At 46.9% G+C, this 16037-nt stretch overlaps 1 protein-coding gene across 1 annotated transcript in view; it reads left to right on the top strand.

Annotated features, from left to right (window-relative positions):
* Nucleotides 1-2221: 2221 nt before the first annotated feature.
* LOC137564492 (E3 ubiquitin-protein ligase RNF213-like) overlaps nucleotides 2222-16037 on the top strand; it is a 299702-nt gene continuing 285886 nt past the window's right edge. The window contains 3 exon segments of the mRNA XM_068278410.1: nucleotides 2222-2297; nucleotides 5597-5827; nucleotides 8503-8580. Coding sequence (XP_068134511.1) covers nucleotides 8566-8580 — 15 coding nt within the window. The 5' untranslated portion in view covers nucleotides 2222-2297; nucleotides 5597-5827; nucleotides 8503-8565.

Below are 16037 nucleotides of genomic sequence, written 5' to 3'. Positions count from 1 at the left end.
CGGCGTTGCCTGAGTATGTATTTGGCTGGTGTTGGCTCTGCCCACTTAACACACAATTACTCAGTGACCACATTTGTGAGCTTTGCGGTCTTTGGCATCAATAATTTGCCTTGAAATGAAACACATCTGATTGGCTGTTTGTGGTTATGCCCCTTTTTCTGAATTTGAGCCCCAGTCACCCAATAACCAACTGTACCAGGTTTGAGGCTTGTGCCATTAACATGAAATATTCCCCTTTGAAAATCAATAGGTGAATTTTGATTGGCTTATGTAGGCTCCACCCACTTCCCTGAATCTTAATCCCAGTCACCCAACGACCAACTGTGCAAAGTTTAAGAACCCTGCTATTAACAGTGTAAGAATGGTAGTAATTACATATTCCCCTTGCAAATCAATAGGTGAATTTTGATTGGCTGTTGTAGACTCCACCCACTTCCCTGAATATTAATCCCAGTCACCCAACGACCAACTGTGCAAAGTTTGAGAACCCTGCCATTACCAGTGTAGGACCAGATGCAGTTTACATTTTCCCAGTGAAATTTGTATTTGTCTCCGCCCACTTTTTGGTTATGGGAATAAAAAGTATCCTGTACTTTATTCCAGGCAATGTACTATGTGTGCGCCAAATTTCATGTTCAGCCATTTCACACGTACACACACACACTGTACACACACGCACACGTACACACACACGCACACACGCACACGTACACACACACACTGTACACACGCACACGTACACACACGTACACACACACACTGTACACACACACGCACACTGTACACACACTGTACACACACACACACACACACACACACACACACACACACACCCACACCACACACACACACGTACACACACACACCACACACACACGTACACACACGCACACTGTACACACACACACTGTACACACACACACTGTACACACACACACACCACACACACACACGTACACACACACACCACACACACACGTACACACACACACTGTACACACACACACTGTACACACACACACTGTACACACACACACACACACACACACACACACACACACACACACACACACACACACACACACACACACACACACACACTGTACACACACACACACACACACTGTACACACACACACACACACACACACTGTACACACACACACACACACACACACACACACACACACACACACACTGTACACACACACACACTGTACACACACACACACTGTACACACACACACACTGTACACACACACACACACTGTACACACACACACACTGTACACACACACACACTGTACACACACACACACACTGTACACACACACACACACACTGTACACACACACACTGTACACACACACACACTGTACACACACACACACTGTACACACACACACACTGTACACACACACACACTGTACACACACACACACACACTGTACACACACACACACACACACTGTACACACACTGTACACACACACACACACTGTACACACACACACACACACACACACACACTGTACACACACACACACACTGTACACACACACACACTGTACACACACACACACTGTACACACACACACACTGTACACACACACACACACACACACACTGTACACACACACACACACACACACACACACTGTACACACACACACATCCTGTGTCTGTGCTTCCTTACCTGACAGTTTCCTGTCTGTGAACTGCGTTGCATTGTGGGAAATAACAGCTTTTTCCAACTGCCGGGCAAGCACCATCTCCTGTGTGCATATGCTTCGGACAGCCAGCGGTGGAGGACAGCCAATTGGGACGTGTCTGTGCGTGCGTTGCGGGGGGTAGCGGCTAGTGTATATATATATATATATATATATGATTTATTTTAAATAATATGAATTGGTTTATTAATGACTATTCAGTGAACATACAGTATGGATATTTTGTCAATCCCCTTAATTGAGGTAATTTAGCCTGATAATTTGTAGTGTATATTTAGCATCAGGATCTGTCCAGAGATAACGTAATAGTCCTGTGAAGAGATACTGTATATTGTGGCAGCCGGGCATATTATTCATAGGGGTTCATCTAGTGGTCAGTCTCTCTAGTATCGTCTGATGCAGCTTTCATCCTGTTTTCTATTCATTGTTACTTTATGTTTTTATTACTGAAAGTACACCGGAATCGGAGAAACAATGTTTAAAGAATCCCATGAAGGGAAAGATTACCTAATCCTTGTGGTGCATACACACATGCAATGTTGATTAGCCAATCACCGACCAAGCAAGGTAAACTCTCATACTAAATGGCAGTGGTAAAAAGTGGTGTACCACTCTTTATACTCCTCATGCTGCCTTTTGTCTTTGGGTTCCCTCTCATTCATTTTCCTCTTTGTATTTATCTGGATCCCTTTGCTGAATATTGTCCCAGAAGTTCCCCCCGCGGTGGTGAGACATTCCGATCTGCGCATGCACAGCATACAGGAGGCATTCCTCCACTAGCGCTTTCTTCAGTCCGCATGCGCGGTTCGGAGCTTGCACATGCGCAGGTCAGAGTCGCGTGTTGTTGCTGCACAGGGGAACTTCTGGGAGGCTGTGGAGAGAAAGGGAAACGGGAAGGACTGTAGGAGGGGTAAAGATTAGGTAATCCAGCCCTCCATGAGCTTAGTTCAGTATTTTTCTCCCTGATGCTACGTGTGCGGTTCATATTGTAAGATGTTCGGTGTAACAGCCGTGTCACACAGAGCAGGCTAGCCATGACATGTCCAGTCTCCCTGCAGTGTCCAGAGAAGTCCTGCAGGACAGTACTCCGCATTCCCTCACTACAGTGGTGCACAACCCACAAAGGACATACTGCGTTTATCAAAGCACGGACAAAAAATCTGGACAAAAAGTGGGTCAATCGGTGGGAGAAACCAACCAGGGCTCAGCTGCTGGGTGTTAGGCCCATTCACATCTAAAATCGCAAAACGCTAATGCAAATGCTGAGCGTTTTTTGGCCCCATTCACACTAGAGCGTTTGGCTGTCGAATTACGCAAAACGCTCAAACGCTATCGCTTTTGAAAACGCTAGTGTAATAAACCCCTATGGGCCCCTTCTTACTTGGGCGATTTGCAAACGCGTAGCCTGCACCATTTTCAGGCGATTTCCCGGCGATCGCGTTTCAGTGCTATAGAAGTGCTAAACGTGATCGCGGAGAAATCGCTGCACTGTCCAGCGGAAAAATCACTCTCACGCAAACTTGTTGCCTGCATCATTTTCTGAGCGATTCTGGAGCGATTCTGCAGGCTTATATTGAACAAGAAATCTCAAAACGCTACTCGCTGAAAAAACGCTGGAAAAACGCTTTCTATACAGTGAAAAATCGTTGGGAAATTGCTAGGAAAAAACGCCAGAAGGCCCTATTCACACTTAGAAGAGCAAAACGCCGGCAAAAATCGCCATCTGGACAGCGAATAATTGCGGTAATGGGGCTGCAGTCCCCAGAGCCTATAGTTAGAGTCCTGCTCTGTAAAATTAAGTATATAATGGCTTCCGTATAGATGTATCCAATGAGGCAGATAGCAAAGTGTTCACAGTTAGTATTATGCCAGATATGAGCAGTCAATATTGCAGCAGGAATCAAGCTGTGGTTAGTATTGCAGCAGATATAAGGTTATGCCGTCAGCAAATGAATCTTGAAAGAGAAGAAGATCCCATTTTTCAACAGTTCATAAATGGCCAGATGTATACTGTATATAGACCCGGAAAACAAAAGTTTGCTTTCTTAAAACAGAAAGAATTTGCGATAATTCAGGTTGGAGTGAGCTTGAGATGTCTCCCAGTGCATCACTGCTGAACATATGCAAATTACCCATTGTTACCCTTAGAAGCTAAACACACCTCCAGAACTGCTGGAATGCAATGATGTGTCAGCTTGTTAATTCGTACAGAGCCATAATAATCCAACATGCATACAGACTGTTTCGGATTGTTTGATCCTCATCAGTGCATGGCATGGAATAATTTGGCTCTATGCAGTAGGGCTTGTAACAACACCGAGAGGTACAGACTAACCAGCAAGCTCATGGTGACCCAGAACTCATTGGGGTGTGTAAGGGGCTACAATGGTCCTAAAAGCCCCCTTACTAAGATGTTAAGAAAAACAAAAGTTTGCTTTCCTAAAACAGAAAGAATTTGCGATAATTCAGGTTGGAGTGAGCCCCACATTGCAGGGACAGTAAGGATCAATAGGCAAACACCATAAAGATATATCCTGCAGAACAGACGTCAGCAGACAGAAAGTAGCTCAAGCAGGGGCGTTGCTAGACCCAAAGGTCACGTGCCCCGGACTTATTCTGCGGTGCCCGGATGTCCCCCAGGCAGAGTCAGCTGTGGTGCTTCAAAGGCGGGCATGCTGGGAGCTATGGTGCCTCTGTGGGCATACTGGATGCTGTGGTGCCTTGCTGGCCACTGTGATGGGGGAATGCAGGAAGCTGTGGTTCTTCTATGGGGCATGCTGGGAGTTGTGGTGCCTGAATGTGAGGCCCATGGGAGCATGAGAGGGGGGCCACCAGAAGGTCAGGGAATGCTATGAGGGGACTGGCAGATAACAACTGGCCAGCCCGCTCAGCAGAAAGCCAGAGCAGCCAGCACAGAAGCCAGGTAACGCTGCCTAGTTATGTTTAGGTAAGGTGACACCGCCTATTTATGTGATATGCTGCATCTCTTGGGGTATTTTTATGTATTATTATTATTATTATTATTGATTTATAAAGCGCCAACATATTCCGTGGCGCTGTACAAAGTAAGAAACAAACATGGGGTACATAATAATACAGACAATGGTGTACACCAATATACAAGATACATAATTAGTGACAAAATACAAAGAATGATACAAAATACAAATTACAGAATTGGTAATGACAGTGATAAAATTAACATGATGAATAAAATGTATAATGGTTACCAAGACACAAAAGGGGGAGAGAGCTATGTATTAATGGAGAGGGGCTTCATCCAACATTTTGCTGGGAAGGCCTACTTAGACCGCTGTTAAGTTCATGCAAATTTGGCCCCACCCATGACCACACCCACATTCTGATGCGTGGCCACACCCATTTCCCGGCTGGAGAGCTCATAAGTGCCCCGGATGTAGGATCCTAGCAACGCTCCTGAGCTCAAGCAAGATCATGCATGTATGATGAAGCAGCATGAACTGGAGTTCCCAGAACAGCGGACTTATGGAGGAGAGCGCGCTGGTAGGAACAGGTGAGTCATACACTGCAGGGGCCCTGGGGGGAGACCTGAGAGGGGCCCTGCAGGTTGCCTCCATCATGCCGCCAGCCCTGGCTGGAATGATGCTGGGAACACACTTAGCCGGAACGCTAGCCTGCAATGGTAGTCAGTGGGCCGCATAAACACATATGCGTTTTATAACTTGCGTTTTTAAAAACGCTGGATTTGTTGCATGTTTTTCAAAAACGCACATAATGCAAGTCAATGGTAACTAATGGTAACGCAATGTAATGCGTTTTTCGTGCATTTTTATAGGTTTTTTTTTTATTGTTTTCTGATGTATTTCCACTTCCTGTTGTCTTCATAGTGATTTGCATACAGCGCAATAGAAAAAAGCATGGAAATTGGATATGCGTTAAAACGCACACAAGCGCAAGAAAACCGTATATGCAGGGAAAACGCAAACGCACTACAAACGTAAAAACGCACATGACAAAACGTGACCTTTCACGCACTGACAGGTGTGCACCCATCCTCGGGGGGTAGAGAGAGCGCCAGGAAGGCTATATTGCATCCAGAGCCTCCACTTTACTGTTAGGTGAGTATCTCTTCTTTTTTCCTCACTTCCGGGCTCTTTTACACGACATGCAGTTCTGATTTCCGATTTTGACGTCATTAAAAATACTCCTGCATGCTGCGCTTTTTCTGTGATTTCTTACTGTGTTGCTAGCATCCAATGAAAATCCAAATTGCAAATCAGAATCGGAAATCTGGTTTGCAATTTGCAGTGTAAATGAAGCCTCAGGGTTGCTTTTCGAAAGTTACATAGTTACATAGTTACATAGTTATTTCGGTTGAAAAAAGACATATGTCCATCGAGTTCAACCAGTATAAAGTACAACACCAGCCTGCTCCCTCACATATCCCTGTTGATCTAGAGGAAGGCACAACACCAGCCTGCTCCCTCACATATCCCTGCTGATCCAGGGGAAGGTACAACACCAGCCTGCTCCCTCACATATCCCTGCTGATCCAGAGGAAGGCACAACACCAGCCTGCTCCCTCACATATCACTGCTGATCCAGAGTAAGCACAACACCAGCCTGCTTCCTCACATATCCCTGCTGATCCAGAGGAAGGCACAACACCAGCCTGCTTCCTCACATATCCCTGCTGATCCAGAGGAAGGCACAACACCAGCCTGCACCCTCACATATCCCTGCTGATCCAGAGGAAGGCACAACACCAGCCTGCTCCCTCACATATCCCTGCTGATCCAGAGGAAGGCACAACACCAGCCTGCTCCCTCACATATCCCTGCTGATCCAGAGGAAGGCACAACACCAGCCTGCACCCTCACATATCCCTGCTGATCCAGAGGAAGGTACAACACCAGCCTGCTCCCTCACATATCCCTGCTGATCCAGAGGAAGGCACAACACCAGCCTGCACCCTCACATATCCCTGCTGATCCAGAGGAAGGCACAACACCAGCCTGCACCCTCACATATCCCTGCTGATCCAGAGGAAGGCACAACACCAGCCTGCACCCTCACATATCCCTGCTGATCCAGAGGAAGGCACAACACCAGCCTGCTCCCTCACATATCCCTGCTGATCTAGAGGAAGGCACAACACCAGCCTGCTCCCTCACATATCCCTGCTGATCCAGGGGAAGGTACAACACCAGCCTGCTCCCTCACATATCCCTGTTGATCCAGAGTAAGGCGAAAAACCCTTACAAGGCATGGTCCAATTAGTCTCAAAAGGGAAAAATTCCTTCCCGACTCCAGATGGCAATCAGATAAAATCCCTGGATCAACATCATTAGGCATTACCTAGTAATTGTAGCCATGGATGTCTTTCAACGCAAGGAAAGCATCTAAGCCATCTTTAAATGCAGGTATAGAGTTTGCCATAACGACTTCCTGTGGCAATGCATTCCCCATCTTAATCACTCTTACTGTAAAGAACCCTTTCCTAAATAAATGGCTAAAACGTTTTTCCTCCATGCGCAGATCATGTCCTCTAGTCCTTAGAGAAGGCCTAGGGACAAAAAGCTCATCCGCCAAGCTATTATATTGCCCTCTGATGTATTTATACATGTTAATTAGATCCCCTCTAAGGCGTCTTTTCTCTAGACTAAATAAACCCAGTTTATCTAACCTTTCTTGGTAAGCGAGAACTTCCATCCCACGTATCAATTTTGTTGCTCGTCTCTGCACCTGCTTTAAAACTGCAATATCTTTCCTGTAATGTGGTGCCCAGAACTGAATTCCATATTCCAGATGTGGCCTTACTAGAGAGTTAAACGGGCAATATTATGCTAGCATCTCGAGTTTTTATTTCCCTTTTAATGCATCCCAAAATTTTGTTCGCTTTAGCTGCAGCGGCTTGGCATTGAGTACGATTATTTAACTTGTTGTCGATGAGTACTCCTAAGTCCTTCTCCAAGTTTGATGTCCCCAACTGTATCCCATTTATTTTGTATGGTGCTAGACCATTGGTACGACCAAAATGCATGACTTTACATTTGTCAACATTGAATTTCATCTGCCATGTATGTGCCCATATAGCCATCCTATCCAGATCCTGTTGCAATATGACACTATCTTCCTGGGAGTTGATGATTCTGCACAATTTTGTATCATCTGCAAAAATAGCAACATTGCTCACTACTGCATCTACTAGGTCATTAATAAATAAATTGAAGAGCACTGGACCCAGAACAGACCCCTGTGGGACCCCACTGCTAACAGTCTCCCATTTTGAGCACGATCCATTGACCACAACTCTTTGTGTTCTGTCCATTAGCCAGTTCCCTATCCATGCACGCAAACTCTTCCCCAGTCCTTGCATCCTCAACTTTTGCACCAGACTTCTGTGGGGAACAGTGTCAAAGGCCTTTGCAAAGTCCAAGTATATCACATCTACAGCAATCCCAATATCCATATTAGCATTCACTACCTCATAAAAGCTGAGCATGTTAGTCAAACAGGACCTGTCTTTAGTAAACCCAGTGTTTGTTTTTTTTTTTTTTTTTTAATGGAGTTTTCTTTCCTCCTGCTGTGATAAATGCACGTGGTATGCGAGCTGCAGGTTGTCACTGAGCTCCAGGCAGTCTCTCTAACAATGTAATTAATGACAGTCCGGCAGATCCTGGAGAATGTCGCTGGGAGCAGTGACTCCAATCTGAGCTGTGCTTAGCAAGAAATGAAACTGAAAGCAGCGCAGCATTGCAGGTGAACTGATGATACGTTTGTGTTCTTTCAGGTTGGCAGAATCTCCCGATCCCTGACAGTGAGATAAAGGTCAAACTCTCTGCAGAGACGAGAAATGCCCAAGAGGAAGGTAAGAGATGATTCCCTCTCTGCTGTAAGCTTAATTACTGGTAATATAATTACACACCTGTCTGTAGACACGCCTCCTGTGCTTTAGAACCTCACTAGCTATATAGAGTTCAGCCTTGTGCACCTGCCAGCGTCACTCAGGCTGGCAAAATGTGACCAGCAGCCCCCTAGGCCTACAGGCCCATACAGACATAATTGGCACTATTTTAGAAAGATTATTAATGATCAGTGACAGTTATAGGAAGGATTGTCAGGAATCAGCTCCATGGTAAGCCTGCAGAGACGGTTCCTGATGGGGTTTGACCAAATCAAGAGGAGGAGGAGCCTTATTAAGGCTAGTTTCACACCAGGACGTTGCGTTTTAGGGGACGTTATGGTCGCATAACGTGCCCCTAACGCAACGCCTGGTGCTCCCTGCTTTGGACGTCAGAGTGAGCCGCGTTGTGCAGCTCACTCTGGCGTCCGTGATGCCGTGATGTGTACTCTTGTGCGCATGCGGCATCACGTGGTCCCGCCCGGCCAATCGTCGCACAGAGCGGCGCTCCAGGAAGTAAACACTGCACGTCACTGAGTGCAGTGAATATTAATTAGCCATGTGCTTGGCCGCTCTCCGCTCCTCCCCAACGTTACTGAGCATGTGCAAGCAGTCTAACGTGGCTCTGCCGCGTGTAAAGTACTGCATGCAGTACGTTGTCTTATGGGGCAGCGTTACAATGTAACGCAACGTCCGCACTGTGAACAGCCCATTGATTTTTCATTACTGTGCGGTGGGCTGCGTTACAGGCTGCTCTAACGTGCGCCTGTAACGTCCCACTGTGAAACCAGCCTTAAGGTAAAATGAGGCTGTCGCACCCCAACCGCACTCAGTACGACTCCCACTAGCAGTCGTCTACGACGCTACTGCTAGACACCATACACACACAGATTCCTATACGGAAGAGATCTGTCCCCGTCTAGGGCACTATGATAACTGCATGCACTGCTCTGGAGCTGCTCACACTCAGGCCTCAGGCTGGCGTTTACGTATCTTGCTTCAACCACAGGTTTTAATCTAAGGCCGCGTTCACATCAGGGCCGTTTCTGTGCGCTTTTCATAGCGCATTGCCCTGTGCGATCAGCAAGGTATTGGTTTTCCCATGTCATTAAATGTATCAGGTTCACATCTATGCGCTGCGCTGAGCAGCGTTACAGAAACGTAGTGTTGCTGCACTTCTGTGCGCTGAGCCGCAAAGTACACATCAATGCAAGTGAATGGGCGTGCTTTTTTAGCGCATAGAAGCGCATGCATTTTTTTACCCCTAATTGGAAAAAAAATACATTTACATATAAAAACAAAGCTTTATTGACAACTGCTACTGCTACATTAACCTCCTTAGCGGTATGGACGAGTTATTACGTCCATTACCGCCGGAGGGCGCCGCTCAGGCCCCGCTAGGCCGATTTTCATATTTAAAAAAAACAACAAACACGCATGTTGTGGACGATCGCCGCCGTTCACCGCAGATGCTCCTCTACCCGCCGCGTAAGGGTCCCCCCCCCCCCCCCCCCCAAGACCCCTGCGCAGCCTGGCCAATCAGTGCCAGCCAGCGCTGAGGGGTGGATCGGGACTCCGGATGACGTCACGACGTCGATGACATCATCACGATCGTCGCCATGACGACGGGGGAAGCCCTAAAGGAAATCCCGTTCAGAACGGGATTTCCTTATGGGTAATAGCGCCGGCGGCGATCGGAGGGGTGGGAGGGATGCGGAAGGGAGGAGGGCATCATGTAGCTAGCGCTAGGCTAGCTACATGATAGAAAAAAAATATTAAAAAAATAGCGTTGCGCTGCCTCTATTTTTCTATTAAGATCGCCAGGGAGGTTAAGCAAAACGTGCCTTAAAAGAAGCACAGCGCAATGCACAGAAACGCGCACTAAAGTGCGCACAAGCGCATGCGTTTTTTTACCACACGCTTTCACACGTTTCTCAGCGCAGCAGATGTGAACGAGGCCTTAAACTATGGAAGCGCTATACACACAATGCAATCTCACTGTTGTACTCACCTGTCCGCGCTGTCCTGGCGTCCCGTTCTCTCCATGCGCGTGTTTGTGCGTAGCGGCATGGGGCCTTGCGTGCGCAGGCGCTTCAGTGGATGTGTAGACATGTACGCATGCGCGAGAGCGGGGATACGCAAGTACGCATGCGCATACGCATGCGTGGTAAACTTGGCGCCAGAATTAGTTATAAGAGGCCTCCCCCAGCCTCCCGGTGCTGTTCGTTCTGACAGCTAGTGAATTCGCCCGATCCTGTTGGTGCCTCTGACCAAGCCTGCCTTTGATTTGTCCTCTCAAAGGAAAAGATGCTGAGTAAAGCCCTCCACCGGGTCACTTCGCCTGGTCCGCCGGTGCTCAATCCCTCCGTAGGTCACCACTCCACAGCGATCATACACAAGTAGATAAATGAAGGAGGCACTCTAGTGGCGAATAAACTTGCGTTTATATTCAAGTAGCAAAACACCTTTGATTTGTCCTGCCTGATATTGACCCGGTTCGCCTGACTATTCTCGATCTCCTGCCCCTTGCTCTGACTCGGCCTGTTTACTGGATCCCGCATCTGTCTGCTGCCTGCCCTGTTTCTTGGACTGTACCCTGGACAACTCTGCCATCCTGCCGCCTACCTCTGACCCCGGATTGGACCTTGACAACTCTGCCTGCCTGCCCCTGACCTCGGATTGGACCTTGACAACTCTGCCTGCCCTGACCTCGGATTGTATCTTGACCATTCTGCTTGCCGCCTGCCTCTTCACCCGGATTGAACTCTGACCAGCTAACCTTCTCCACATTGTGGATCCGTTCTCTCGACCACTAGAAGGTGATCCCAGTTTGCGACCTGGTAGGGTACTAGGCAGCTAAGACCAGAAGCGATCCCCTCGGGTCGTTCTTTGGTGAAGACCCGTGGTCACCTAGACTCCGCATCTGGGTAAAACCTTGCTCCCTAGTGGAAGGGTCAACGCACCACCAACGCTTCTAGGTACCTATCAGTCACGCCATAACACTCACACAGGTAGAAATGAACAATCCGAGCATACAGTCTGGTACTAACACAATACACTGCAATCTTTATCTAGGACATGTAAATTATCTGCTTAACCCCCTTGCCGTTCCAATTCTGGCGGCAAGGGGGCGGCGCAGCACTTTTTTTTTTTTTTTAAATCATGTAGCGAGCCCAGGGCACATGATAGCCGCTGAGCAGCGGCATCCCCCCACCCACTCCGATCGCTTCCGGCGATCGGAATAAGTAGGAAATCCCGTTCAGAACGGGATTTCCTGCTGGGCTTCCCTGTTCGCCATGGCGACGGGGCGGGATGACGTCATGGACGCGTCAGAGGGAATCCCGATCCACCTCTCAGCGCTGCCGGGCACTGATTGGCCAGGCTGCGCAAGGGGTCTGGAGGGGGGGGGGGGGTGGCGGCGCGGTGGATCGGCGGCGAGCGGTGGCGATCGAATGTTACAAGCAGCTAGCAAAGTGCTAGCTGCCTGTAACAAAAAAAAATTATGCAAATCGGCCCAGCGGGGCCTGAGAAATCCTCCTGCGCAGGTTACCCCGAGCTGAGCTCAGGATAACCAGCAAGGAGGTTAATACACAGAAGACTAGTGTGAAAAAACAAACGTAAAAATACTAAGACACACAAGACATTTGCAATAAAATAAAAAAGGGAGTAAAACTGAGATGGGACTTTACCCAGTGTAAGATCCAAGCTTTGGTGCAGGGGACCGCAAGTGTGACGATTAGATCAGGGCATTCCTAGGTTGTTGCTATCTCATGGGAAATACACTTTCCAAATCTTGAAGCGGATTCTTATAGGACAGAACGTACCCCGGGGCTGCCCAAACTTCTACTCCAAACTTATTCCAATGTCCTCCTTGGTATATTCAGGTGTTTACACATGGGACAATTGCGGACTAATGTCCAGTTTCCTCATTTCAATGGGTAGCTGTGTAGGTGTTATGCTTAAAGGGGCACTATGGCGAAAAATTGTAAAATTTAAAATGTGCAAACATACAAATAAAAAGTAGTTTTTTTTTTTTCCAGAGTAAAATGAGCCATAAATTACTTTCTCCTATGTTGCTGTCACAGACAGTAGGTAGTAGAAATCTGACAAAAGCGACAAGTTTTGGGCTAGTCCATCTCTTCATAGGGGATTCTCAGGGATTTATTTATTTTCAAAAGCACTTAGTGAATGGCAGTTGCTCTGCCCAACTGCCCAAAAAACTGTGCAGTGAGCAGGGTAGCTGGCCAGCGCCATTGTGTAAATCCTTTTCAGGGAATATCTTTATAAAGAATAAAAGCCTTACTGAAAATCCACTATGAAGAGATGGACTAGTCCAAAACCTGTCACTTCTGTCAGATTCCTACTACATACTGTAAGTGACAGCAACATAGAAAAGTCATTTATGGCTCATTTTACTCTGGAAAAAACGTACCGTATATACTCGAGTATAAGCCAACCCCCTAACTTTTACCTAAAAAAAGCAGGCAAAAACGATTGACTCGATTATAAGCCGAGGACAGGAATTGCAGAGGTTACGTGTTAGGCATATGTGGATGAGCAGTGCCACGTAGAAGAAAGTAGTAAATTCCTGGCAGATCTGGGCAAAAATATGTTGCACCAACATGTTCTATTTATTGATTGTTCCCTAAAATCGATTGGTAGTAACGTTCAGACTGGATGAGGCTTCCACATTGATCAGGGGCAGTGGAGGTTCCACTGGCCCCCATTTGTCCCGGTTATAAAACCATTTAAATTATGTTCCTATCACAATATTTGGCGCCAATATTTTATTTGGAAATAAAGGTGCATTTTTTTCAGTTTTGCGTCCATCCCTAATTACAAGCCCGTAGTTTATAAAGTAACAGTGTTATACCCTCTTGACATAAATATTTAAAGAGTTCAGTCCCGAAGGTAACTATTTTTTTTTTTTTTTTATTGTATTTTTATTTTTTTATTACCCCCCAAAAAAAAAAAAATTGGTAACAATTGGAGTGTGGGAGTTAATGAGTTAATTTTATATTGGAAAATAATGTATGTGTATGTGAAAAATGTTTTTGGGTGTAGTATTACTTTTTTGCTACAAGATGGCCACAGTAATTTTTTGTAAATGCGTCCTGCAAGCGTAGGAAGCAGCAGATCATTGCTGGGGTCTTAGATCAACGAACGGGAATTGTTTTTCCCATTCATTGATCTCTGGACGAGCGGGCGGCGGCGTGCGGGAGCGCGGACAGCGGTAGCGGCGGAGGGGGGGGGGGGGGGGGGAATGGGGGGATGTGCGTATATCTATGCTCCGGGCAGGGAACTGAAGTCCAAAGGAGCGTAGATATACTGTACCCGGGCGGCAAAGTGGTTAATATTGATTTATAAAGCGCCAACCAGTGGCGTAGCTGGAGATCATGGGGCCCCATAGCGAAACATCCGTGGGGCCCTCAGATGGAGGCACTCTTCAGCAATGCCACCTGCCCCTAATCTATGGATATGAGTTATTCGGGCAACTTACATTCTCATGCAATCTACACTGTACATAGTCCATGCGCACTGGGGGAGGGATACAAGAAAGTTTGTATGTTCTCCCCGTGTATATGTGGGTTTTCTCCAGGCACTCGGGTTTCCTCCCACATCTCAAAAAAATACAGTTAATTGGCTTCCCTCTAAAATTGGCCATAGACTACGCTACATACACTACACGATACATACATAGACATATGACTATGGTAGGGATTAGATTGTCAGCACCTCTGTGGGACAGTTAGTGACAAGACAATATACTCTGTACAGCGCTGTGTAAGATGTTGGCGCTATATACTAAATAATCATAATAACTGCTAATCTTATGTGTAACACAATTGTAATCTTCAAGGTTGGAGAAAGAAAAGACTTAAAAAGGAGAAGGGTGGGGATGGGAAGACCCAGTAAGTAAGGCCACATACACACATCAGACTATAGTCTTTGGAAAATGAAAGATCACAGACCAATCTTACCACCCTTCATGTAGTATGAGAGCCACACCTACACAGTCTATTCTATGGAGCTGCACTCCCCATCGGACAGAAATCTTACCCCCTTCCATGTAGTATGAGAGCCATACCTACACAGTCTATTCTATGGAGCTGCACTCCCCATCAGATAGAAATCTTACCCCCTTCCATGTAGTATGAGAGCCACACCTACACAGTCTATTCTATGGAGCTGCACTCCCCATCAGACAGACATCTTACCCCCTTCCATGTAGTATGAGAGCCACACCTACACAGTCTATTCTATGGAGCTGCACTCCCCATCAGACAGAAATCTTACCCCCCTCCATGTAGTATGAGAGCCACACCTACACAGTCTATTCTATGGAGCTGCGCTCCCCATCAGACAGAAATCTTACCCCCTTCCATGTAGTATGAGAGCCACACCTACACAGTCTATTCTATGGAGCTGCACTCCCCATCAGACAGAAATCTTACCCCCTTCCATGTAGTATGAGAGCCATACTCTACACAGTCTATTCTATGGAGCTGCACTCCCCATCAGACAGAAATCTTACCCCCTTCCATGTAGTATGAGAGCCACACCTACACAGTCTATTCTATGGAGCTGCACTCCCCATCAGACAGAAATCTTACCCCCTTCCATGTAGTATGAGAGCCACACCTACACAGTCTATTCTATGGAGCTGCACTCCCCATCAGACAGAGATCTTACCCCCTTCCATGTAGTATGAGAGCCACACCTACACAGTCTATTCTATGGAGCTGAACTCCCCATCAGACAGAGATCTTACCTCCTTCCATGTAGTATGAGAGCCATACCTACACAGTCTATTCTATGGAGCTGAACTCCTCATCAGACAGAAATCTTACCCCCTTCCATGTAGTATGAGAGCCATACCTACACAGTCTATTCTATGGAGCTGCACTACTCATCAGACAGAAATCTTACCCCCTTCCATGTAGTATGAGAGCCATACCTACACAGTCTATTCTATGGAGCTGCACTACTCATCAGACAGAAATCTTACCCCCTTCCATGTAGTATGAGAGCCACACCTACACAGTCTATTCTATGGAGCTGCACTCCCCATCAGACAGAAATCTTACCCCCTTCCATGTAGTATGAGAGCCACACCTACACAGTCTTTTCTATGGAGCTGCACTCCCCATCAGACAGAAATCTTACCCCCTTCCATGTAGTATGAGAGCCACACCTACACAGTCTATTCTATGGAGCTGCACTCCCCATCAGACAGAAATCTTACCCCCTTCCATGTAGTATGAGAGCCACACCTACACAGTCTATTCTATGGAGCTGCACTCCCCATCAGATAGAAATCTTACCCCCTTCCATGTAGTATGAGAGCCACACCTACACAGTCTATTCTATGGAGCTGCACTCCCCATCAGACAGAAATCTTACCCCCTTCCATGTAGTATGAG

This window comes from Hyperolius riggenbachi, chromosome 3 (genome assembly GCF_040937935.1).
Source record: "Hyperolius riggenbachi isolate aHypRig1 chromosome 3, aHypRig1.pri, whole genome shotgun sequence".
NCBI classification, from domain to species: Eukaryota; Metazoa; Chordata; class Amphibia; order Anura; family Hyperoliidae; genus Hyperolius; species Hyperolius riggenbachi.
The sequence above is the reverse complement of the archived record's forward strand: the minus strand, read 5'-3'. Positions and strand labels throughout refer to the sequence as shown.